The sequence below is a fragment of the Odocoileus virginianus genome, chromosome 31, assembly GCF_023699985.2.
Source record: "Odocoileus virginianus isolate 20LAN1187 ecotype Illinois chromosome 31, Ovbor_1.2, whole genome shotgun sequence".
Lineage (NCBI taxonomy): Eukaryota > Metazoa > Chordata > Mammalia > Artiodactyla > Cervidae > Odocoileus > Odocoileus virginianus.
In genome coordinates, this window is record NC_069704.1 from 1974034 (window position 1) to 1999649 (window position 25616).

Sequence of the window (25616 nt, forward strand, 5' to 3'; positions counted from 1 at the left end):
GAGGCATCACTTATCCCCTCTTTCTTTCTGTTTTGGTGTTCTTTGGCAGACAATGTGGAGACAATACATGGCATTTTGTGGTGGTTCAATCTTTTTATGCATTAATTTTCCCATGTTTATTTTTACCTTCTGTTTTCCATCTCATGATAATAAGTTGTGTCATTTGGGGGATTAATGTTCATCGTCAGATATGGAATTTGGAGATTCAACCCTAAAACACCCCTTTGGAGACGAGCAGAAGTGTGCGTGGAAGGGCCTACGAGCCACGGTGGTGACTTGAAGATGTCCAGTTTCTTCAGTTCACAGTGTTCGAAGGTTTGAGTTGGCTGCGGCATTTTATCATGGAGGTGTTCGTGTAATATGAAATTTCGGTTTCCATTAAAAAATAGAGGATTTTATTGTTTAAAAGGACTGAGTGCTTAGTTGCCTGCATTTCCACAGGAAAACAGTGCCCAGGAGTTACGCACCCCGTCCATCTCAGAGGGAGCCTCACTCCTCTAGCCGCAGACCCTACCCTTCCCTAACACCACCCTTTCAAGCATCACCGTTCACTTGCCTCCGTAGGCGTCTGAGCTTGTGACTCCTGACTGCATCCTAAGCGCTTAAAAATGCCTTTCCTTCCATCCGCCTACTCTTAGTCAGTCTTTCTCTGACTGTGGCCAAAATCATTGTCAAGAACAATCCCAGACACGTAAAAAATTGTTTTAAGTCAGAAGGAAGACTTAACACACATACGTTTTAATGTATTCTTTTTTATCATTAAGAACTTCTGTTCTATCTTCGAGGCATATGGAAGACTCTTCAGAGGTCCCCAGGTTGTTAACAGTGGGGCCTGTGGGGCTCACACGCGTTTGATGCCTGTGGCTCTTTCCAGTGATCAGGTTTTGGCAGGATGGGGTCCACGACGACATCCCGTGGGACACGCGGGACAGGCCAGGCGTGAGGGAGCTGGGCGGGGCGTCCGGGTCTCCACCCTGACTTTGGCCGGTAATGGACCCTGGAAGAGCCACGAGTCACCCCCTAAACTTTTCCCCTTTGAGTTCTTCCCAAGTTTCCTCTGTGATAAATACTGTGTGAGGGGAAGCAGTGCCACTTGAGGACAGTTTTCCTGAGTGGTGCCAACCGTGGCCAGTGTGGACATTTCCCTGCAATGACATTGCTGTTATATGTTGACGTGGGCATCTACAGTGCTCTAGATTTTAGTTTTAAGTTGATATGGAGTGGGATATTGTGATGCCGAAGAGGAGACACCTCCAAAGAGGCTCAAATCTTCAATCTAAATATATACCTTCTAATTAGGTTTTTCTTTCTTTTTTGCAGTTATATTAATATAGTTCCCAGAAAACCTGCAAAGATGGGGAAGTTGAAGGAAGTAAGTGCTCACTGCCAGCTACTAAAGATGGGATAAAGTGGATGACTTGGTAAAAACAGAAATGTCAGTATGGAGTAATTGAAGTTTCATAGAAACAGCCTTTTGTAGGGAATGCCTACAAAGGCAGGCTGCTCTTGAAGCCAGAAATCACTGGGTGAGCTTGTTCTGTTGTCAGAGCACCTCAGTCCCTGAGAAGGTGGACGTGGGCGAGAACGTTCTAAGACGGCCGTTAGGGAGAGAGCAGGTCCATCCATCCAGTTAATGAGATGCAGCGTGCTGTCATTCATTAAACCTTTTAACTCTTCTGTTTTGGGGATTTGGAAAGACAGGTGTCAGGAAAAGTTATTTTAAGTCGCATTTCCTTATTATAATGTTATAATGTTAAATTTAGAGATTTGCTGTATGTTCCCAACATTTTTGTGCTTGAAGCACATTTGAAAGGTCTACACGATGGGACCATCCATCACTCTACTCACATCGCTTGGGTCTTAGCAAACAAACAAACAAACAAACCACAGTTCACATGTAAGCTGAAAGAGATCCACCTTTCTAATGAGCAACAAAAATCACCAGGTTTGAGCAAGATAGCCTGATGCTTTTTAGAATGCAAGATGATTTTTACTTCTTTATTTTATAAATGGGCTTTCGTAGAGTATTTCAAAGTGAGCTGTTTTTAGAGTATCTGCTTCTACACGTGGTAATTTTGCTATTAATTTCTCTCCTCTGTAAAAAGGAGATGAGAATGTGTGTTAGACAATGTGTAATATGAAGATTACATGATGAAATATATATACTGTACCCGTACTAAATGTGTCTGTTCTCATCCTCCATGTCCTCTAAATGTCCTTGAACTCCAGTCAGGGCTCCAATCAAGGATGGTCCAGTGGGGCTCACTTTTCCCAAAGGCACCAGCCTGCAGACACATTTAGCATTACTTGCCCACCTTAGATTGTCACTTGCCAGGGACAGGAGGAAAAGTTCCTGACAAGAAAGCAATTGGCAATCACCAAATTTCAGAGCTACCTTAGTAAAGAGAGAAGAAATGGTATATGATCATTCTTAACCCCTAGGTCCCTGAATCTCCTTCTCCAGGTGGGGCACGGAGTGGGATTAAACACCAGTTCTGAAGAGGACCCCTCGACAGTAACTGTTCAAGTTTGAGTCTATGTTTATCCTTTGTACATTGCAATGATTTAAAAACATCAGACTTGATTACAGGTTAACATTTAGCATTGTAGGACAGGAAGGAGACTTCCTAGAGTATCTCATCAAAGTTCCCCGTTTTCTGACTGAGGACGCTGTGATGGGAGATGTTAGGACAAGCGTTGTGTGAAATGTGGGTACCACCCCATCTTCTCCAAGTCGGGCCTAGACTCCCAAGGCCCTCACACCAAGGATGTGGTTGCTCAGGGAGCTTTGTAATTGTTCTTTTGAAATTTGCACTCGTTCATTTAAAAAAAAAATCTGATTTTAAAGTCGTTCTTGCTGAGAAAAATGTCAAAATTGCCGTGCAGAAAAGCTCAACGAGGAAAGCGAAAACCACCCACAATCCCACCTCCCGCAGGTCAGCACTGTGTGTATTTTGTCGTGTCCGTTTCCAGAAGCCTTTCTCTGCGCAAGCAGCAAATATCTTGCTATCTACCCTCACAGACACACATGCATATACGATATGTGTATGTATATATTTAAAGAGATGCAATCCACCAACACACACTGTTTTCTTCTTTTTATTAATTATCATGATAGTTTAACCTAGTAAAGGATCTCCTGCAACATGATTTTTAGTGGCTGCAAAATGTTCCATTATGTGAGTCTATCATAATTATTTAACCCACTCCCTGTCAACCGACCTTCCTTCCTTTTGCGTTTTCATTATTGTCACCAGGCATTGGGATGGCCCCCGATAGAGCCATCATGATTGTTTGTAAGGAGGAGGAGTTTCGTGCACAGTTTTAGCCTCTTTAGTGTTGACTTCCGGCATGTCTCTAAGAGCACGTTCAGGTTCCAAGGCACATGTGACGGCATCCCCTGAGAAGGCTGTGCACCCCCGGTTCCCGCTTCCTCGGTGGAAGACGTCACCCCCTGAAAGTCGCCTCTGATTGTTGCTGTTTGATGTGTAAATCCTTGTCTTGGTGGGACTGTAGTGTTTTCACAGCCTCTATGAGGTAGCTTTGCAAGTGAGCGTGGTGTTGAAAGCTCCCCAGACCTTGTCAGAAGTAAAGGCCTTGGGCTCCCCTCCGGTACCCACTCCAGCCAGTTCACTCCTTGCACACATTGGGCCTTAAGGATGTTTATGGCAGCATTTATTAATGTTATTTTTGTAATTTAAAAAACCTGGGAACCATGTGAATGTCCATCAATAGAGGAATGGCTGAATGGTTTATGACATCATACTGTAATTAGACCTATAGATATTGATCTGAAATAATACCTCTTAGAGTGTTGTAGGGATTAAGTGAGATAGTGATGGGACTATTGTAAGAACTCAGTAAATCACTGAAATTATTACTCATAATAACTTTAAGTTAGAATAGATCATCCTATCTGAATTTGAAATCCATGAATGCCTACCAATTTGAACACCAGTGCAAACTGTTAAAAACACTAAATACACTATATTGTAAGTTTTGGCCAAGTCCAAATATTCAGGGTTTATATGTTTTACTAAGTTATTCTGCCTTATTTTGTGATACAGTAACAGAGTAGGAGTGCCTAGCTTTTTGTAGAGTATGCTTTCACAGAATTTACATTCTGGTCAAAATATTAAATTAGTGAAGAAGCTTCTTAAGAGATCTTAGTTTAGAAAAAAACTTTACTTAAAATTAATTAGAATATCATAGTAGTACATCTCCTATAACCATAGAAATGACGTGTGCTTCAATGTAATGAATCTGGAATTGCATTTCATTCAATGGAGGAGCGAGGAAAATTAGACTCCAAATAGTGCTCTTGGGATCTTGAGTTTTGATGACGGTGTCATGTTGATTTAATGAGAATGTCGTCAGTCTCCGATTTTTAAAAAGACTTTTAAAAATAAACAGTAAAAAAACTGTCATTTATGCGTTTTGGCTCTGCGGGCCTTCGTGGCCGAGCGGGCTGTCCCCAGCTGTGCCCCGGGGGCTGCTCCCTGGTGTTGGGGCGAGGGTGGCTTCCCCTGCTGTGCAGCGCCGGCTCTGGGGCCCACGGGCTTCGCGAACCGAACCGTAGTTCGCGGGCTCTGGAGCTCGGCCTCAGTAGCTGAACCTCTTCCTCCAAACCCAGTTGTTATTTTGTTTCCCTTTTTTGGAGAATGGAGTTATACACCCGGCTCCTGAAACCAGAGACCTAGACGCTGTTCTTAGTTTTCCCGTCTCCCAGCTGCCGCGCGCCCCATCCTTCCCCTCGCCCCTCAAGCCAGTCAGTTGCTCCAATTCTTGCTGACGGCACCGGAGCTGCTCCTGGGAGCCCCGTGCCTTCCGCTGGCCTTCCGGCACGCTGCGCCTCCCCTTCCAAGTTGATCGCCTCGGTTCCCTGGTTTAGACACTTCCAGGCTTGCCTCCTTGCTCCCGGGGGATGGAGTCTGCTAACCTTGACCTGGTCCTTGTTTTCTCCGTCAGTCCCACCTCTCACCACCGCTCCCTCTGAGTCCAGGATCTAGTCTAGCGCTTTCTGTTTCCCAGGGACCTTGTACCCACGAGTGTGTGTCCGAAGTCCTCTCGCCAGGATGTAGCATATGCTGTTCCCCCAGCCTCATTAACATTTCTTCCCACCCTCGATGGACCGGCTCCTTCCTGTAGTTCGGCTCTCAGCCTGGATGCCGCTTCCTCCAGGAAGCCTGCTTTGTGTCGCTGTGAGGAGCGGGTACACCCGTCTGTGGCCTGCACTGGCCCCCACGGAGCCCCCACCACAGAGCTGTGTGTGCTCTCCCCTTCTTTCCAGACCGCCCCGTCAGTGGCCTGGGTCCCCTCGCGCCCAGCACTTCCAAGGCCAGATGTGATGCTCACCTTTGCATCTCTAATACTTAACACTGTTCCTCCCATGGTGGGTCCTCCACAAATAAGGCTTAAATAAATGGAACCATGGCCGAGGGCCTTCCGGAGTCTGCAGCCTGGCAGAATTTGGGGCAGGTACTGTCCCAGGGTCGGTTTTAGTTGAGACCCTGCTTCTGAGTAGGGACTTCCCAGGATAGCCAGCAGTCTGCATGAACCACAAGGCCATCTGATGCTCTGTGATAGTTTCTTTGATTTCGGAGTCAGCAAGTCTGGAGTCATTCAGAGCATCAGTTCCAACCTGTAAGTCTATTTGTCAGCGGGAAGCTGAAGTCCTCACGTATGCAGATGACACCACCCTTATGGCAGAAGGTGAAGAGGAACTAAAGAGCCTCTTGATGAAAGTGAAAGAGGAGAGTGAAAAAGCTGGCTTAAGACTCAACATTCAGAAAACTAAGATAGCTTCTGGTCTCATCACTTCATGGCAAATAGATGGGGAAACAATGGAAACAGTCACAGACTTTATTTTGGGGGGCTCCAAAATCATTGCAGATGGTGACTGCAGCCATGACATTAAAAGACAGTTACTCCTTAGAAGGAAAGTTGTGACCAACCTAGACAGCATATTAAAAAGCAGAGACATTACTTTGCCAAGAAAGGTCCGTCTAGTCAAGGCTATGGTTTTTCCAGTGGTTATGTAGGGATGAGAGAGTTGGACTCTAAAGAAAGCTGAGCACTGAAGAATTGATGCTTTTGAACTGTGGTGTTGGAGAAGACTCTTGACAGTCCCTTGGACTGCAAGGAGATCCAACCAGTCCATCCTAAAGGAGATCACTCCTGGGTGTTCATTGGAAGGATTGATGTTGAAACTGAAACTCCAATACTTTGGCCACCTGATGTGAAGAGCTGACTCATTGGAAAAGACCCTGATGCTGGCAAAGATTGAGGGCAGGAGGAGAAGGGGATGACAGAGGATGAGATGGTTGGATGGCATCACCGACTCGACGGACATGGGTCTGAGCAAGTTCCGGGAGTTGGTGATGGACAGTGAGGCCTGGAGTGCTGTGTTCCATGAGGTTGCAAAGAGTCAGACACGACTGAGCAACTGGACTGAACTGAACTGAACTGAGCTGAAGTCCATCCTCCAGGGGAGCATGACCACGGGTCAGCTATGGGGCTTTTTGTTTGATATTTTGCATGAAGAAGGCTGTGAGGGTGTTCACAGAGGATGGGGCCGGGGAGAGAAGGGACTTCAGAGCAACAAGACAAATAAGATCTGCTGCTGTTGACTGGGCTCTTAGCTCTGAACTTCAGGCGCTTTGATGAGCACTGGACAATGGGTTCACTCACTTTGTGTTACTGGTATCTCGAGCAAACCTATGTCAATGCACTACTTTTTTTTTTTAACTATTTTTTTTGGCCTAATTTTTTTTGTGTGTATTTTTATTGAAGTATATTTGATTTACAATATTGTGTTAGTTTCAAGTGTGATTGAAAAAGTGATTCGGTTATGCATATTTTTTAAGATTATTTTTCATGATAGGTTATTACAAGGAATGAATATTGTTCCCTGTATTATATGGTAAATCCTTGTTGCTTATCTATTTTATGTGTAGTAGCTTGCATCAGTTCATCCCAGTCTCCTCATTTATCATCCCCCCACTTTCACTGTTGGCAACCATAAGTTTGTTTGCTATGTCTGTGAGTCTGTTTCTGTTCTGTATATAGATTCATTTGTATTTTTTTCAGATTCGACATATAAGTAACATCATGAAATATTTCTTTTTCTGTCTGACTTACTGCACATGCACTGCTGTGATCCGCATTGCATGCACAGACAGACAGACAGGCTTAGCAAAGCGACAAGGTGAGCAAGCTCACACAGTGATAAAGAGATGGAATGACTCAACAAAGGCTCCGAAATGCTATATCAGCATTGGTTCAAGTCCCCATTTTGCTAAAACCTATAATAAAATATTTTTGATAACTTATTATGTCCAGGACACTTAATAGCTGTGTGTTCTTGGGAAGATTATATAGCCTCTCTGATTCTTTGACCTGGTTGTTTTGAGGATCAGACACGAATGCCTATAGAGGTCTGAATGCAGTGCCTGGTTCATAGTTGGCATCAGCAAACCATCTGTGCGGCTTTGGCAGCCTCGAGTGTCTTCCATCAGGGATGCAAATCTGGTTTGATGACCCTGGTTAGTCGCTCAGTCATGTCCAACTCTTTGCAACCCCTTGGACTGTAGCCCTCCAGGCTCCTCTGTCCCTGGGATTCTCCAGGCAGAATACTGGAGTGGGTTGCCATTTCCTTCTCCAGGGGCTCTTCTTCCCAACCTGGGGATCGAAACGGCGTCTCCTGCATGGCAGGCAGATTCTTTACTGTCTGAGCCACACCTTCAATAAAGAGCTCTAAAGCCCACTGGATCCTGCCTCTTGGGGCAGGTGATTGACATGAGTCTTGAAACTGTTACCACCATCAGACAACAGAAAAGCATGTTTGCCTGACACTTGTTAGGAGATTATTATCTGGAACACAGAGGAGAAGGTCCAGAATCATGTATTTAATTGCTGGAGCCATTGAATCAGGCAGGTGATATTGGGGTTAATGAATCATTAACACGTAAAAAAGCAATTAGTTCATTGTTTCCATAATTTTATGCAGTCAAGCAGAGAGCTGCTTCTTAGGGTAGCTGTATCTTAATATAATTTTGCAGAGGATAATGTCTGTTTTTTTCTTTCCAAACTGGGTCTGCAAATTCATGGTAGTTGTTGATATTCATGGCATTGGTTTGGTGGCTATTAGTATATGAGTATATATAATTTTAAAAATTTGTTGAGTTTTGGCTGAGCTCTTTGTTGCTTGCCAGCTTTTCTCTAGTTGTGCCGTGAGGGCTTCTCATCGAGGTGTCCTCTCTGGTGGAGCACAGGCTCTAGGATGTGCCAGATTCAGCAGCGGCAGCTCCCAGACTCCGCCCAGCATGGAGCCCAGCTTCCCTGGTCCCCTGTGGGGTCTGTTCTGTTAGCGGGGCCGCCCCACCTTCACTTAGGTTTTGGGCTGGCGCTGTGTGTGATGTCGGTATCCACCAAGCGTTTGTTCGCTTGACCTGGCTTCTGGGCCTCCTTTGTCTCCTTGCAGATCAAGCCGGTGGTGCACTGTGACATGAATGTGCCTTCCAGGTGGCAGATGTTCCATCGTATGTCCCGACAAATAAAGTGAGTACAGTTTGGGGGTGGGGGGCAGATCGTGCTTGCCCGAGCCCCTTAAAGACAGCAGCCTCCCGGCTTTGCCCTCCTCCTCGTCCTGCCCCTTGTCACCCTGCCACCTCATCTGTCTTCCCGGAACCTTCTGTTCGATTCCGCCTTGCAGGTGCCACGTGTTCTCTCGAGAACCTTGAGTTTGGAGAAGCAACGCCATTGCCCCACCGCAGTTCCCGGGTCACGTGGGGCAGAAACACGCAATTTAGTCTCCGTTTCTTCATTCATTTTTCAGCCTAGTCATTGCAGCTGCTGGATGGTGATAGGAAATGTAGAAGCTCTGTTCCCAGCGAGACTTAAAAAACAAACAGAAAACAGTTATGATGGCTTTCAGAGTTTCTGATGTTTGAGCGAGGAAGGTAGTTTTGACCCTCCCTGGTGAACCGGGAGCCGGGGTAGCAGGAGCGGAGGCTGTGCAGGGTGAGTTCTGTAGCAGCCGGATGCCGGAGACAGAAGTTGATGCACCTCCCCTCTCTCCTGGTCCTGCTTCTGACGGAAGGAATTCCAGTGAGTTTGCAGGTCCTGGCTCCCAGTCAGAGGGGCGCCAGCTCGGCTTGGTCCCTTGAGTAGCCTTGAGTAGCCGAGGCTCCACTTTCCAGCCGGTTGTCCTTCCCGCCCCTGCTGACCAGCCAAGAGCTGGTGCCCAGGAGGCGGAGAAGCCCCCGTGGAACCAGCAGAGCCCCCCAACGGAGACACCCAAGGGCATTACGAGCAAACACGGCCTGCTGGTTAGCGAAGCTGCTCCTTCACTTACCCTCAAAAACCCAACCATCGTTTCTCTAAGATACTTTTCCTTAGCCTTCTGCAAGGGAGCCACTCACACAGCCGAGATCTTTCCACTGTGTCTTTTATTCATCTGAGAACTGTTTTGAAATAACAAAGAGACAGTATTTCTAAATTTTGTGAAAGACATCTCTTTCTGAAGAATGGGTAGAAACCTGAGGGAGCATTGCTGGCTTATGGGTCCTTCCTGGCGAAGACACATTTCCCTAGATATATATATATTTTTTTGTCCTGACCCAAGTTTTCAGTGGTTCTCCCTTCCTTTTCCAGACTGTTTTTTCCTATTATAAATCAGTTATTCTTAAGGCTTGTGCTTTGTTCTGTACACGGTGTGCTAGAAACTCCACTAGATGGACCCAAATACCATCCAAATGCAGGGCCTTTTCTACCATGTTCGCATGGAGACCTTGTAACTTAAAAACAAACAGAAAATAGTTAAGATGGTTTTCAGAGTTCTCAGTGTTCGAGGGAGAAAGGTGTTTTGACCTTTCCTCACCACCACCACCGTCATCACCACCATCACCACCACCACCATCACTACCATCACCACCATCACCACCACCACATCACCACCACCATCACCACATCACCACCATCACCATCATCACCACCACCACCACCATCACCATTATCACCACCACCACCACAACCATCATCACCACCATCACCATCACCACCACCCACCATCACCACCACCATCACCACCACCACCATCACCACCACCATCACCATCACCACCACCACCACCATCACCACCACCACCATCACCATCATCACCACTACCGTCATCATCACCACCATCACCACCATCTTCACCATCACCATCATCTTCATAACCACCACCACCACCACCATCACCATCATTATCACCATGATAATAAAATTCATTCCTGGATCCAGGTGCTATTTCCTACTTTGAAAAAATACTTCTTATTTAGAAACATTTAATGTTTGTCCTACTTAAAAAATTAATAGTAGCTGTCTATGTTTGGAAAGACTTTTGGTGTACACCCTTTAGGAGCACCACTAGGTGGGACTGTTGCTGCAAATCTGCAGTGTAGTAGTAACATCACACATGAGTTGTGATGCAGCTTGTACAGAACATCTTTTCAAGGTTTGTTTGGGGGCAACATTTAAACATGGAAAAAGGTGGACTCTGGAGTTTGCAGGTCTCTTGCCACAGAGCCTTAATGAGAAAATGGATTCTTTTTATTGGGTGCAAGCATGTTAAAATTTACATTTACCCTGAAAAAAAAAAAGATGTATTTCTCCAGTTTTAAATTATTTGCATTTGGATGTGGCTCAGCGGGAAAGAACCCTCATGCCAATGCAGGAGATGTGGATTCGATTCCTGGGTCCGGGAAGATGCCCTGGAGAAGGAAATGCAACCCACTCCACAATTCTTGCCTGGGGAATCCCATGGACAGAGGAGCCTGGCAGGCTACAGTCTGTGGGGTTGTGGAAGAGTCAGACATGGCTTAGTGACTGAACAACAATATTATTCCATTGCATGTATGTTCCACATCTTCTTTGTCCCTTCCTCTGCTGATGGGCGTCTAGGTCGCTTCCACGTCCTGGCTGTTGTAAATAGTGCTGCAGTGAACGCTGGGGTGCATGCATCTTTTTGCACTATGGTTTTCTCTGGGTATGTGCCCAGTAGTGGGATTGCTGGGTCATGTGGAAATCCTATTATTGGTTTTTTAAGAAACCTCCATCCTGGTCTCCCAAGTGGCTGTATCAGTTTTCATTCCCACCAACAGCGTAGGGGAATTCTGTTTCGACAGAGGCATAGTTTTTAAAGGATAGAGTGTCGCCCTGCTCATTGGCGTGTTCTCTCTCCTATGAGGCCGAGTCCCTGCTGTTTCTGCCCCCTTCTCTGAGCTCAGGGCTTTGCATGGTTTCCATGGTTCTGTAAGTGGGTTTTTTTCTTGAACACCCAGCATTTTCCCCCAGAGCGTGAGGCACTAACAAAGTCTTTTCCTTTTATCCTTGCAGTGTTTTCACAAATGGAAGATTATTTATTCCACCTGTAAAGATTATTATACCCAAATTCAGCCTGATGGAGTGGAACAGCGTGCTGGCCACGGTCGGGGAGAAGGTCTTCCCCCTGGGAGGCGTTAGAAAGTAAGCCTGCGGCCTGCCCCGGGGACCCGGGAAGTGGGGGGGTTCGGTGAGAACTTCTAACCAGTACAGCGAGGTCTGACATGAGGCTCGTGAACTCTGGTTTTAATTCTTCAGGCAGGCAGTATTTCTGGAGTCTTCGGACCATACTTATTTTTAACCATTTTTGTGCATTCACTCAATGAAGTTTAGTGAGTGTCCCCCTCCCACGAGGTGTGGTGAACACGGCTACCCAGGCAGGTGTGTCTCATGACCCCACTCTGTCCCCGGGGCCCCCAGCGCCCCTGCGGGTGGCCAGCAATTACAGCTGGGCAGGAGAAGTCAGGGGGGCTGACTGGCCCATCGGTGGGGGTGGAGTCCTTGGACAAAGGAGCCGCAGTGGCCGCACCTGGGTCACGCCGGGGAGGCGCTGAGCTTCCCGAGGCCTGTCTCCTCCTCTGGGAAACTGGAAATTAGAACAGTACCTGCTTCCAGGAGTCATGATGTGGTGGGGTGTCTGAGGAGCCCTTGGTGAGTGTGGGATGGGCTGGCAGTCACGATTGGGAACAAGCGAGGGGTCTGGGGGAAACCGCAGACGGTCCACTGTATACAGCTGGCGTCCTTGTGAGGAGGCAGCCAGGCCTGCGGCCAGAGCAGCCTCCAGTGTCCACCCCATGCAGGCCCTGCCAGCCGGCGCCTTGCTGTATGGAGGCTGCTCTGTGTGTGTGTGTGTGTGTGGGTGTGTGTGCGCGCGCGTGGTCAGTGATGCACTCGGGAGGAGAGGGCTGGGGTGGCCACCAGGACAAGGTCCCGAGCAGATGGAAGGCGCTGGACCTGGAGGTGGGAAGGTGGTCTCTTGTGAGTGGACGGGGGACAGCGAGCAGAGAGTGAGCAGAGCAGAAGTGAGGCCGAGCAGAGTTGGGGGCCTCACGAGCCTGGGCCCAGGATGTGCAGTGGGATGCCTTGCAGGGCTGCGGTTTCCTCTGATGCTTGGCGGCCCGGGGTGAGGGAGGGGGCAGACGGGTGGACGGTCTGTGGCCGAGCAGGGAGGGACCAGCCCAGAGGGGCTCGGTAAGGAGGTGAGTCCAGGGACGGCCCGAGGTCGTAGCCAGCAGCCTGGCGGTCTGCGCAGGGAGGCAGCGGAGGTCGTCGAGGCTGCAGGGCTGTGGCCGGAGGGGAAGGTGAGGCTGAGACAGCAGTGGAGTCTGCTCAGGCAGCAAGCCCAGGACAAGGGAGGGTGGCCTGTCCCCCTGGCCCCCCTGTCTCCCTGTCCCGGCTGGAGAGCATGGTACTGAGCAGTCCTGGCCGAGTCCTGAGGCTCCAAGTTCCAACCGCTTCTGCTCTCAGCCTCCGTGGAGCTCGGTCGGCCGTGCCGGTGACCCTGACCCTGGTCTCTGCCTTCTCACCCGCTGGGGGCACTTCCAGCTCAACTGCCCTCTGTCTTTTCCTCTGTGACGTTAATCTTCATCATTTCTACATGTGTTTCTTCCTTTCAGCTCCTGTTTTAGCTTCTTTGGGGATTCCTACTGTCTGGATGATGGCACTTCTCATTTTTACCCCCTAACTTTCCGTCTCTGTGTTCTGTTATCATTCCCTGCTTTGTCCTGGGATGGCTCCTCTGTTTTATCTTCCAAACAGCAATTGCTTATTTATTTTTTATTGAAGGATAATTGCTTTACAGAATTTTGCTGTTTTCTGTCAACTCTCAGCATGAATCAGCCATAGGTGTGCACACATCCCCTCCATTTTGAACCTCCCTCCCCTCTCCCTCCCCACCCCACCCCTCTAGTTTGATACAGAGCCCCTGTTTGGGTTTCCTGAGACAAATAGCAAATTCCCGTTGTCTATCTATTTTACACATGGTCATGTGAGTTTCCATGTTACTCTCTCCATATATCTCACCCTCTCCTCCCCTCCATGTTCCATAAGTCTATTCTCTATGTCTGCTTCTCCATTGCTGCCCTGTAAGTAAATTCTTCAGTACCATTTTCCTAGATTCTGTATATATGCGTTAGAATACGGTATTTCTCTTTCTCTCTCTAACTTCACTCTGTACAATAGGTTCTAGCTTCATCCACCTCATCAGAACTGACTCAAATGCGTTCCTTTTTGTGGCTGAGTAATATTCCATTGTGTATATGTACCAGAACGTCTGTATCCATTCATCTGCTGATGGACATCAAGGTTGCGTCCATGTTCTAAGCTGTTGTAAATAGCGCTGCAATGAACATTGGGATACATGTGTCTCTTTCCAGTAATTGCTCACTTCTCAGTTCCCTGACTTTATAAGCTTTCCTTGTTCAAGCTCCTGCTCCATGTGTCCCGGCACTTCCTCCAGTGGCGTCCCCCCAGCCGTCCTCCCCCAGTGCCCTGGGGTGCAGCCCTCGGAGCCCGGGCTTCGGGGGGATGCTGTCCTCCAGGCCATGACAGGCCAGTCTGCTGCCTCCCTGGGCCGCTCACTGCTGAGGGTGCCTGCCCCTCCCTGACTTGCTGCTGGTGAGCTGTGAGCCCTCTTGGGGGGCGGACACCGACTGTCCCAGGGGACAGCAGGTGGGGAATTCTAAGCCCTGCCTCCCACCTGGAAGCCCTGTGCTCTGCTCCCAAGGTGTCTCACTGCTCTCTCCTGTCTGGGGTCTCCTTCTTGCCCCTCCAGGTGACCCAGGGCAGCAGGGCCAGGAGCTGCCCTGGTTGGAAACATGCTCAGGCCCCATCCTGGGCTCATTGGATCAGCGCTTCCGTGGTGGGGGCCCTGCCGCTGTGCGTGAGCCAGCCCCCTGGGCTGGTCCCACGCTCACTGGGGTTTGCGGGTGTGTGATGGAGGGAGGGGTAGGTCCTGGGGGCCCCGCCTGTTCCACATGTCCTACTTCTTTATCTCGTCTCCCCTCCTGTGCTCGCTGCGGTTGTTGGTAAGCACGTCCTCCACCCCAGCGGGAGCTCTGAGTCTCCTTTCCCAGGGCGAGGTGCTTTTCCTCTGTCACACCCCATCCATAACAGCCAGCTGAGTGCTGTCAAACAGCGCTCACCCCACACTTCCAACCTCCGCTCACTCTGAGTCAGCGATGAGCTCCTCCCCTTAGAATTCCAGGCTCGTGATTCAGTGGTCAAGTCCTCTGGGTGTCATCTTTCAGTGGCAGTCAGCCCCCTGTGTCCTGGATTTTTGCAGAGACCCCTTCTGCTTCCCCAAAGGCTTCCATCTTCACACAAGGAACTCCTATGCACCCTTCAAACCCCTCTGCACATTCTCCCACCTCAGTGAAGCCCACAGTAGCTTCTGGTCTTTCTCTCCTCAGAAAAAGGGCTTTGCCCTTCTCTGGCCCTACTTGGCTTCCGGTTTTGTACACTTCTTGACTCTGGGGAAGCAGTGACTTTCTTATTCATATTTTTATCCAAGGCAATGACTAGCTCATTGTCTTGTGCCTAACAGATGCTCAACATGGAGTGAACTGAATGGCTTCTTGAATGAATGAATGAGTGCATTAATACTTGCCAGAAAGAGTGCAGAATAGAAAGCCGACATTTTATTCTTTCAGTGCTTATAAGAAGGCATATTATTTTCTAATAAATGCCAAGTTTTTTTTCAAGTATTTTTATACACTATAAGCCAATTTGTACTAATTTTAGCTGTTATTACTTAAAATTAATTGAACAACAACCAACAGCTTAAAGTGTTCTTCTCAAGGGCCTTTCAGCACTTGTACATAATTAAAAATACACTTTAAAAAATCTAAAAATGGAAAGCAAGCCCAATCCTGGCAGAGCCGCCCGCTCAGGGCTCGGCCTGTTTAGATCACGTTTGTTCAGAGAGCATCAGTCCCGTCACTCCCCGTGTGGTCCACATGCCAGTCGTGTTGGCTACAGGTGCCCCTTCTCCCCATCCTCGGCCCTGACGTCATGGCTCTTAAATCTCCAGCCCACTGCTTTTTCTTTATTCGCAGATTATTTACAATGAATGGACATCTTTTGGACAACTCCAAGGATTTGCAAGACAACTATTTTTACGTGGCGGCGGGACTGGAGGCCTTCAAGAATTTCCCTTACTGGAAGTACCCAAAGGTGCCGAGTGAAATCCAACAGTGAGCACTTTCCATTCCTTTATTCTGCCTGGTGAAAGCTGCCCTTTCCCTGGCACCTCTCCCTCACGTGGCAAGTTCAGTTCAGTCAGTTCAGTGGCTCAGTCATGCCCGACTCTCTGTGACCCCATGGACTGCAGCACGCCAGGCCTCCCTGTCCATCACCAACTCCCGGAGTTTACTCAAACTCATGTTCATCGAGTCGGTGATGCCATCTAACCATCTCATCCTCTGTTCAGGTATCTGTTCAGGTATCTGCTGTTACCGGACCAGTTCAGGTATCTGCTGTTTTTCTGTAGTGAAATTTGATCTTCTCATTTTATATGTGATGCAGTTTTGGATTTTCAAAATCTTAGGCGTGGAGGAACCTCTGGTATTGGGGAGAGTCACAGCACAGCGACGTCCTATGTCGAGTGCGCTGGGGACTGGGGTTTTTCTGGGTTCCTGGGGTCACAGAGGTCAAGGGTCTAAACGTGCAAGATGGAGGTGGTCCCAGGCCACGGTCATGATAACCCACCCTCCACCTGACACAGTTTGTTTTCTTAATTCGACTTGCTTTTCCTTCTGTAAAGCAGTGTGTGCCGGGGGGCGGTCTCTCCTGGTGAACAAAGACATGATTTTACAGTAGATCCCGGACCTGGGTAACAGGGAGCCCTCGGTGTGTGGGTCTTTGGTTGTGGAGGAGTGGCTGGGAGGAGGATGAGACGGCGGGGGCTGCGGTCCCGTCCGCTGAGAGCGTGTGACATCTGGGGCAGGGCAGGCGGGCGCCTGAAGAGAAGGCTCCGTGCGCTCCTGTGGGCTCAGGCCTGGGGGGATGGCTTGGGTCTTCCCTGAGGCAGAAGAGCCCAGCAAAGGCGCGCGGACGTGTCTCCCGTGTCCAACGTTGGCGCTGACGTGCGTCCCGCTTCCTGAAGAGCCCAGCGAAGGCGCGCGGACGTGTCTCCCGTGTCCAACGTTGGCGCTGACGTGCGTCCCGATACCTGAAGAGCCCAGCAAAGGCGCGCGGACGTGTCTTCTGTGTCCAACGTTGGCGCTGACGTGCGTCCCGCTTCCTGAAGAGCCCAGCGAAGGCGCGCGGACGTGTCTCCCGTGTCCAACGTTGGCGCTGACGTGCGTCCCGCTTCCTGAAGAGCCCAGCGAAGGCACGCGGACGTGTCTCCCGTGTCCAACGTTGGCGCTGACGTGCGTCCCGCATCCTGAAGAGCCCAGAGAAGGCGTGCTGACGTGTCTCCCGTGTCCAACGTTGGCGCTGACGTGCACCCCGCGTCCTGAAGGGCCCAGCATCGGCGCGCTGACGTGTGTCCCGCATCCTGAAGAGCCCGGCGTCGGCGCTCCGACGTGCGTCGATGCTCCTGAGGACGGAGCGGACTGCTTCAGCAGAGAGTTCTTCTTACGGTCCCGGTCCTTGAGGTGGTGAGACAGGTGGTTTGGGTCTGTCCCCGGGGCAGAATGGCGCCTGACCCCTCCGCGAGTTTCCGGTCCCACCCAGCTTGCCCTCAGGCTGTGTTTGTGTGAAAACCCTCGGTGCTCCCAGCTCCACGTTATCAGCCTGTGGATTCCAGTCCCGTCCGCCCTTTCTGAGTTTGCCGCCAGATGCAGACACCGCCCTGTGGGTCTGGGGCCCTCGGGGTCACAGCGCTGGACGAGCTGTGAGTGTTGGACGCCCAGTGTCGTCGGGGCGGCCCCGGGCTCCGCAGACGGGCGGGCAGGAGGCTGCCTGCGGGACCGAAGGTCGGCGCTGTGTGCCGATCCAGCTCCTCACGTTTGGCCCCAAGGAAAGGCCCGGGCTTGGTGCCTCTGGGTCAGCTGAGAAAAACGGCCTGGGCAGGGGAGGCCAGGCCCATGGGCATCAGATGTGCCCTCCTGGGGGCCAGGCCTGGGCCTGCCCGGGACCCTACGGCCGTCCCCGCGTCTCCTGTGCCAGGGGTGTCGGGCTCTTGGGGGCTGTGGACCCGTGTACACATGAGCCCACGTGTTTCTTCACGGGGCTGTCGCTGCAGTGTTTAAGGCGGACCAAGCACCCGTCTGAGCTCCAGGCCTTGCTGAGATGAGCAGTGTCTGAAGCCCACCCTCGGGATTGTGCTGCGCTGGTGGCTGGGCCCCCAGGGCTGTGTCAGAACCACACTTAGTGTGGGGCCTATGGGCGGGCCTGCGGGAACCCTCCGCGTCGGACTTCTCCCTTGAGCTGTTAGGGTCACTGCATTGAGAACAAGAGGTGTCTGTTTTCATCTCACTGCGGGGTGCTGGGTGGTTTCCGCCTTGCCGGCGGGCCTTCACCCCCCACCCCAGGACCCCAGCAGGAGCTCCAGGTGGGAAACTTGAGAAGCCTTCACGGGAGCAGTGTCTTCCTGCCCATTTTGGCTCCTACGCTGCTAGGGTTTCTACTTTAAGGCTCCCTTCGTCCCGTTGGTGGACGGGGACCCCGGTGGCGTAGTGGGCAGGGGGATGCTTGGGTAAGTGTCCCGCCCCCACGCCTGGCGGGGCTGGGTATTTCCCTATTTTCAATTCAGTTCAGTTGCTCTGTTGTGTCCGACTCTTTGCGACCCCATGGACTGCAGCACGCTAGGCCTCCCTGTCCATCACCAGCTCCCAGAGTTTACCCAAACTCATGTCCACTGAGTCGGTGATGCCATCCAACCAGCTCATCCTCTGTTGTCCCCTTCTTCTCCTGCCCTCAATCTTTCCCAGCATCAGGGTCTTTTTCAGTGAGTCAGCTTTTCGCATCAGGTGGCCAAAGTATTGGAGTTTCAGCTTCAACATCAGTCCTTCCGATGAACACCCAGGACTGATCTCCTTTAGGATGGACTGGTTGGATCTCCTTGCAGTTCAAGGGACTCTCAAGAGTCTTCTTCAATACCAGTTCAAAAGCATCAATTCTTCAGCACTCAGCTTTCTTTATAGAAAGCTTTTTACCTCGGTTTTACTGCAGTTGTAATCCACTGCTGATGGTCCTGACAGCGTGGTGGGTGGAGAGACAATGGGGGCTGTTGGGCTGAGTTGAATGGTGCTCCCACTGTGTCCCTGGCTCCTCACACGAGGGCCTCTGCCCATCAGTGTTTTGTTCTTTCCTGTCATCTGGTCACATGTTGAACCCTGACCCGAGTCTCTGGGTTGCTTAAAGAGCTTTCTCCCTCATCAGAGAGCTGGGGCTTGGGGTGAAGAGTCCGCAGGGTGGATGAGAGCCTGAGTCCAGTCACCACTCAGGAGGCGGACCGGGCAGGTGCTCCTCAGCGGGAGGCCTGCGTTGGGGAGGCCGGTCCGAAAGTGCACAGCGGAGGCCCGCGTCGGCCCCGGGGAAGAATTAGCTGCAGGCGGGCCGGTCTGCGTGGCTGTTGACTCGGAAGGCAGACGACTCAGAAGGCAGACGGGAGCCCTGCTGGCAGGGGAGGGGACGGAGGAGGGACCGGACTTTGGGCTGGATTGGCCCAACGTTGGCTGTTTTGGCCCCAGTTCTGCTGATCAGTTGGGCGTTTGAGTAAACCCTCGTGTCTGGAACCCGGGTTCTCTACCAGCCCAAGGAGAGCAGGAATGCTGGTTCTGCACGTCCTCTCAAGGGCTGTGTGAAGAAACCGGGTTTGCAAATGTGATTAAACAACCGTCAAATCCTTTCAAATGTTAGGGTTCCCATCCACCCTGCCCTGAGAGCATATAAAGGCTTTGGGGCAGAAGATGCCTATAAATGTGCTGCCTTGGGTCAACCTTGGGTCAGCCACTACCCCCCCACAACCCCAGGGTGGGGGTGCTTTCTCTCCCTGGAAGCTGATGTTGCTAGGAGGCTGTGTCCTCTGGGCACAGTTAGCTCCTTCCTTGTGGTGGTCAGTGTTTCCTGAGGCTGAGACGGTGGTCGACATTTTTATTTGATGATTTTGGTGAGCTTTAAACATTTCAAGCATGACTCTCTTCTGTTTTTTCAGAAAGTACAGAGACATTGAGAAACATTCACGAGGAAAGGAAAAAGTAAGTACTTCTAGACAAGGGATAGTGACAACTGTCCTTGCCCCTGGGGGGCTCTTGAGCGTGTCAGTCTGTTCTGTTCTGAGTCAGGCCGCCAGCCCTTGGGTTTGCTCCCCTCCAGGTGAGGTGAGGTGCATTCCTCCTCCAGAAGACCCTGGTGTCCTTTGGCGTCAAAAAGGATACTGGACAGTCTGGCTCCGCTCCTGTAGAGCGAGCTTCTGAGCACAGGCTCCCTCCTGTGAACGAGGCGAGCAGATCAGGGGCAAAGCTGGGGCCCAGAGTCCAGGCCTGAGAGGCATGTCAGGTGTTAGCGATGGAACACAGGGCGTGCGGAGACAGAGACACACAGGCCTTACGGGGCCCGCTCGGCCTGGAGGGAGCTGGGAGCGGGTTTCAGGTGGACGTGACAGCTGGAGGAAGTGCGTGTGTGTGTGTGCGTGCATCCAAACACACAATGTGTTACTGCAGCACAAAGCATGGGACAAGGGAGGCAGGTGGAGGCCAGATCGCAGCAACCTGGACAGGCCAACATCGCCTGTTCACGCCCTGACTGTGCGTCCCAGACCAGCGCGTGAAATCCATGCTGCACTGGCTCCGCTGTGTGCGTACTCAACAAAACTGTTCAATGCCTACTGTTTCCTTCCTTCCCAGCTGCTCTGCTTGAGTCCTGACCCTCTGGAGCCTGTTGGCCTTGGGAGGTCTTGAGGTATCAGTCTACTCGTTTCTGATAGCAGGCCGCCAGCCCTTGGGTTTGCTCCCCTCCTATCGCAGCTCCTATTTCATACCCACCGTCTGTCACCTCCCTGCAAGGAGCTCTGGCTTCCGTACCCCCGGACCACCTTGCGTTCACCTGGGGCAAGCCTAGCCTTGGGACCCAGCCCTTGCTCGGTCTGTACTTGCCCGGGAGGAGCTCAGAGTGATGACAGCACTGAACTGGCCCTCTTCACACTGAATTCATGGCCACAGTCCTTGCCCAACCAGCCTGCCCTGAAAATGCCTCACTGCTGAAAAAAAAATACTTTGAGTATATTTTGCTAAATATTGCTAGAGAGTTTTGCACATTCTTCCTAGATGAGACGAGCCTGGACTACCTCATTCTCCTGCTGTCTGGCTTTTCCTGTGAAGGTTTCTCTGATTTGATTTTGTTGTTATTTTGGTAGCTTCTTAAAAGGATCATCTTACTTACTTTTATCTTTCTCTGTCTCTAAGGACTGCATTAAATGTTAAATGTCTGCTGGACGAATGGGTAAGCATCACCAAGAACACAGAAATGATAGATGGGATTCTGCCCTCGGGGCGCTCTCCGTCTTGTGGGGACAGACACATGGACTTGTGCTGTGACACACATTTCATATAAATGAGTCGTGTGATTAGGATGATGGCTGGTGGGAAGGGGGGCGGTCGGCACGTCTCCACGTGCAGACGAGGCCCAGGTTGGAAATGTGACTCAGAGAAGCGCCAGGTCGTCCGAGAAGGAAATAGCACAGGATCTGAGCTCTACAGAGCTACTCTCTGCCGCCCTCCCCAGGATTTCACACGTCGTGTGGGCACTGAATTCTCGGTGATGACTCTTACTTAGGGTGGAAGGTGCACATTTGAAATCCCACAGCTCTGTGGTTTTCGATGCTGCTGAACACACAGGTGACTGAATCCATCTGCTGAACCTGCCGTGCGGGTTGGTAACCGCTTTTGTTGTGTCCTCTTTTCACTGTTCTGTTGTTTTGGCTTTGGCTCCTTATAACTAGGGTGTAATTTTCTTCTCATTATACATTTAAAATTGGTCTAAAATTGAGCATGTTTCTTCCAACATATCTGCATTTCCTTTCCCCTTCTGGAAATCTATCACTGGAAAGATAATGGGTTTCAACAGCAGTATTTAATACTTTGGACTCTTTAAACAGAATGATTACCAACATGGCATAAACTGCAATGCAAAAATGTGTCGTTTTAGAAAAATTAGATCTATCATGAATACACAAGCACGTTTTATTTTATTAATAGAAGACTAAAAGCCCTAGGAGAAAACAAACAGCACTGGTTTAGCAAAGGCTGAGATACGGACACTGGCCAAGGGCTCTCGTTACCCGTTGTCCCTTGTGTAAAGGTCCGTGTGCCCATTAACCTCAGAACTGAGCCCCGAGGGGGTCCTCGCCCCGTCTGAGGACTGGGCTGTGATGCTGAGAGTGGAAACCGCTCTGCATGCTGACCCCTTCCCTTTGGCTGCAGAAACCTGCATTTAGGACGAGTCACGGCAACTATCTTACGCTACATACGTGTGTTCCTTTAACTTGTTCCCGATTTTCCACTTCTAGCTTATTAAGTTTTCATCTATATTCTGTGCGAACCATCTCAACATCCTTCTGGAAAGTGAGGGGAGGAAATTTAAAAACCCACCTGGAAGCCCAGGACTGCCCCTCAGTGGGGACTTCGCCCTGCAGCATGTTGGGCTCTCCTGAGCCCTTGGTCATCTCCCCATTTTAAGGGTGTCAGGTGGGCGGAGTAGCAGCTGTTGGTAAGACTGAGAACTGAGTTTTCTTTTAAATCTGCAAACAGTTTTTTAAAGCAGTTTTAAAAATTGAAGTATGGTTAATTTACAATGTTGTGTTACTTTCAAGGGCACAGCAGAGTGATTCCGTTATACATATATATGTGCATATGTTCTTTTTCAGATTCTTTTCTATAATAGGCTCCTGCAAGATACTGAGTACAGTTCCCTCTGCTATACTCAATGTCGCCTGTGCTTGCTGCTTATCTCTTCTGTAGAGCAAAGTATCATGCCTTAACCCCAAACTGCTAGTTTACCCCTCCCCGCTCTTAGCCCCTTTGCTAACCACGGGTTTGTTTGCTATGTTTGTGAGTCTATTTCTGTTTTGTAAATGAGTCAATCTGTATCATTTTTTGAAGTTTCCACATATAAAGGATATCATATGATATTTGTCTTTCTCTGGCTTACCTTAATAAGATAACTTCTGATAATATGATAATGTTAGGTATGTTTGTTCCATACGATGATGATAATCCTGATGATATGATAATCCGATAACATGAAAATCTCCTTCCATATTGTTCCATTGTACACATGTACCACATTGTTCTTAATCCATTCACCTGTTGATGGACGCTTAGATTTCTTCCATGTCTTGACTACTGTAAATAGTACAGCTTCGAACATTGGAGTGTGTGTATCTTTTCAAATTAGTGTTTTCTCTGGATATGTGCCCAGAAGTGGAACTGCTGAATTGTGTGGCCTAAATCTGCAAGTGTGTGTTTTGTTTTAACACATTTGATTTTTTTAATTTATTTATTTTCGGTTGCGCCAGTTCTTTGTTGCTGGGCGTGGCCTCTCTCTGGTCGCGGTGAGTGGGGGCCACTCTTTGCTGTAGTGCTCAGGATTCTCGTCGCAGTGGCTTCTGCTCCTGCAGAAGCCTCCTCCTCCAGGCGCACAGGCCTCAGGGGCTGCTGCTTGCTGGCTTAGTTGCTCTGTGGCATGTGAAATCTTCCTGGACCAGGGATCGAACTTGGGTCGCCCGCATTGGCAGGCAGATTCTTATCCACTGCACCACCAGCGAAGTCCTGCAAGTGTGTTTGTAAATGACCTATGGTACAAGGTCTTCCTGACCCCTCAGTGAACAAACTCAAATACACACAGAGTCCTCCACCCACAGACTGTCAGGCTTGAATGAGGGCATCTGTTGATGAATTTATGTGTCTGGTGGCCGGGCAAAGCTTCATATGCTGGAGATAACAGATGCGCCGCATGTGAGTGTCTGCCAGTGGAGTGCCAGAACCTGCCAGTGAACAGGACGCAGGGACCACAGGATCATGACTGTCCTTACCCGGGAAATGGGCTCTGTTCTCCGGTCTAGCCCAAGTCTGCTGTTATCCCGAATTCCACCAGCATCAACACCCCCCTTCGTCAGCAATTCCAGGAGGGCAGCCAGTCACCTCTTTGACTTTCAGACGCACCCCTGTCTCTCCATCAGCACGGCCGCAAAGTGAGGAGAACACAGTACCTGTGGGGGAAGGTGGGGTGCAGGTGGCGGGCTGGGAGAGCAGGTGAGACACCTGTATTCCTGGGGCTCCTGACCTCAGCAGGGAAGAGAAAGGAACAGACGTGCAGTTGAGAATCCCTGCTAACGACAGAACGAACTGTACGGGCTGAAAATGGAGCATGGATGGAAATAACAGAGGAGAGACCTGTCCTGAGGCCGCCGGGTCGCCCAGGCAACTGCATGCAGGGCAGCAGGCGGGCTTGCGAGCTGCCCCGCGTCACTGTTTCTGTGACGAGCGTGCGCCCATCTTCCCGGCTCCAAGACCGCCGAGCATCTTAGGCTGATGCCTCTTGGCCGTCGTGTCATGAGTTCATTTATTGTCATGGTGAACCTGACCACAGCCACTAGCTTTACCCTCTCTCCAGTTGAGGGGGTGCATAGCTGTCACTGCACACGGTGAGTTTAATTGCTGTGTAAATGTCCTTGAAATGATTCTGCTGTGATTCAGAATTGAAGTGGGCTCCTATGTGTGTTTGCTTTTAGTGGATATGTTCTTCAGTTCCATATGCTTTTGTAAAACAGCAGCCAATCCGTTTATGGACCCAGAAAGGGAGACAGCCCACGCATAGCTGAGCTACCAGTTTCAATGACCTGTTACTATGCAAAGAGCATCATCTAAAAACGAGGCGCTTACGACAAGAGGAGCTTATGACAACTCTTGACACGCCAGTTTTAAGCTCCCCTGGCGGCTCAGCTGGTAAAGACCCCTCCTGAAACGCGGAAGAACTGGGTTCGATCCCTGGGTTGGGAAGATGCCCTGGAGTAAGGGAAAGGCTACCCACTCCAGTATTCTGGCCTGGAGAATTTCATGACTGTGTAGTCCATGGGGTCACAAAGAGTCGGACACTACTGAGCGACTTTCACTTACGATGACAGCGATTCATTATTTCTCGAGATGTTGTGGGTAGGCTGAGTGGGTCTTGGGCTGGTTCCACCAGGCACTTAGGAGGCTGCATTTAGCTGAAGGGTCCCCTGGGCTGGGGGAGTCTGAGGTCATGTCCGCACTTCCGGAAGATGGTTCTGGTCAGTGGCTCCTCTGTTTTCCCTTGGGCTTCCCCAGTGGCTCAGGTAGTAGAGAGCCTACCGACAACACCGGAGCCTCAGGTTTGGTCCCTGGGTCGGGAACATCCCCTGGAGAAGAGCATGTCTGCCCACACCGGTACTCTTGCCTGGAGAATCCTGTGGACAGAGGAGCCCGGCAGGCTGTAGTCCACGGGGCTGCAAACAGTCAGACATAAGTAAGCACGCACACACAGTTTCCCTCCACGTGGTATAGATAATTATCTATGTCTAAAGAGTTCCAAAAGGGCTTTTTTTCAGGATGTAGAGGAAAGAACTTCTGGGTAATAAGGAAGCACCTCAACATGGCTTAAGTGGCAACTTCTTTATTAGCAACACAGGAAAGAACCATGTGTCTTACCGATTTTTGGCATCTCAATTCAGCAAAATGGGAAGGAAAACCGTGAGGAGGAACATGGGCATACCCAGATGACTGGGGAGTGTGAGGAAGTGGGAAGAGTCAGGAGTGACTTCAGGGTTCCCAGGGCGGTGGTGGTGGATGGCGGTCAGGAGCAGAGAACTGGGCCCCTGGGGGAGCAGGAGGTAAATGTTGGTGTGCGAGGAGGTGTTTTGCTCAGGATGACCACGTCTGCCACACGAGAGGGAAGGGGCGATAGGAGATGATATCTGTACAGAAAAGTATTGTTTTGGTTTTGTTTTGATCAGAGAAAAGCTTACTGCAGGGCCAAGCAAGGAGAACGAGTGACTTGGGCTCAGAAACCCTGAACTCCCCGCGAAGCATTGTTGATGTCAAACAGAATTCTCTGTGATCTGCGGTAGAGGACAAGTCTGCTCCCATGTTCGTCTGGGGTTATCCTTGTGGATTCTTTAATGAGGAAAAAGACGAACCTTCTCTGGATCTGATTGGATGCCTAGGAAGTGGGCGAGACCTTCTCTACGTATTATGGCAGCAGGTTTCCTTCCTTATAGCCAAGGACTCCCACCCAGGGAATGCCCAGGGCTTTAAGAGCGAGTATTCTGGACTCAGATGTCCTCA

The 25616-nt window shown here is 50.2% G+C and overlaps 1 protein-coding gene across 3 annotated transcripts in view; it reads left to right on the top strand.

Moving 5' to 3' along the window:
* DCDC2C (doublecortin domain containing 2C) overlaps window positions 1-25616 on the top strand; it is a 66363-nt gene that overhangs the window by 6288 nt on the left and 34459 nt on the right. Inside the window, exons 2-6 of one of the 3 annotated variants that reach the window (XM_070459175.1) lie at window positions 1321-1372; window positions 8483-8559; window positions 11380-11508; window positions 15420-15557; window positions 19469-19511. In XM_070459175.1, coding sequence (XP_070315276.1) covers window positions 1321-1372; window positions 8483-8559; window positions 11380-11508; window positions 15420-15557; window positions 19469-19511 — 439 coding nt within the window. Of the gene's footprint in view, window positions 1-1320; window positions 1373-8482; window positions 8560-11379; window positions 11509-15418; window positions 15558-19468; window positions 19512-20717; window positions 20755-25616 lie in introns of those variants that run through there. The other 2 variants (XM_070459176.1, XM_070459177.1) reach the window with 2 other exon arrangements.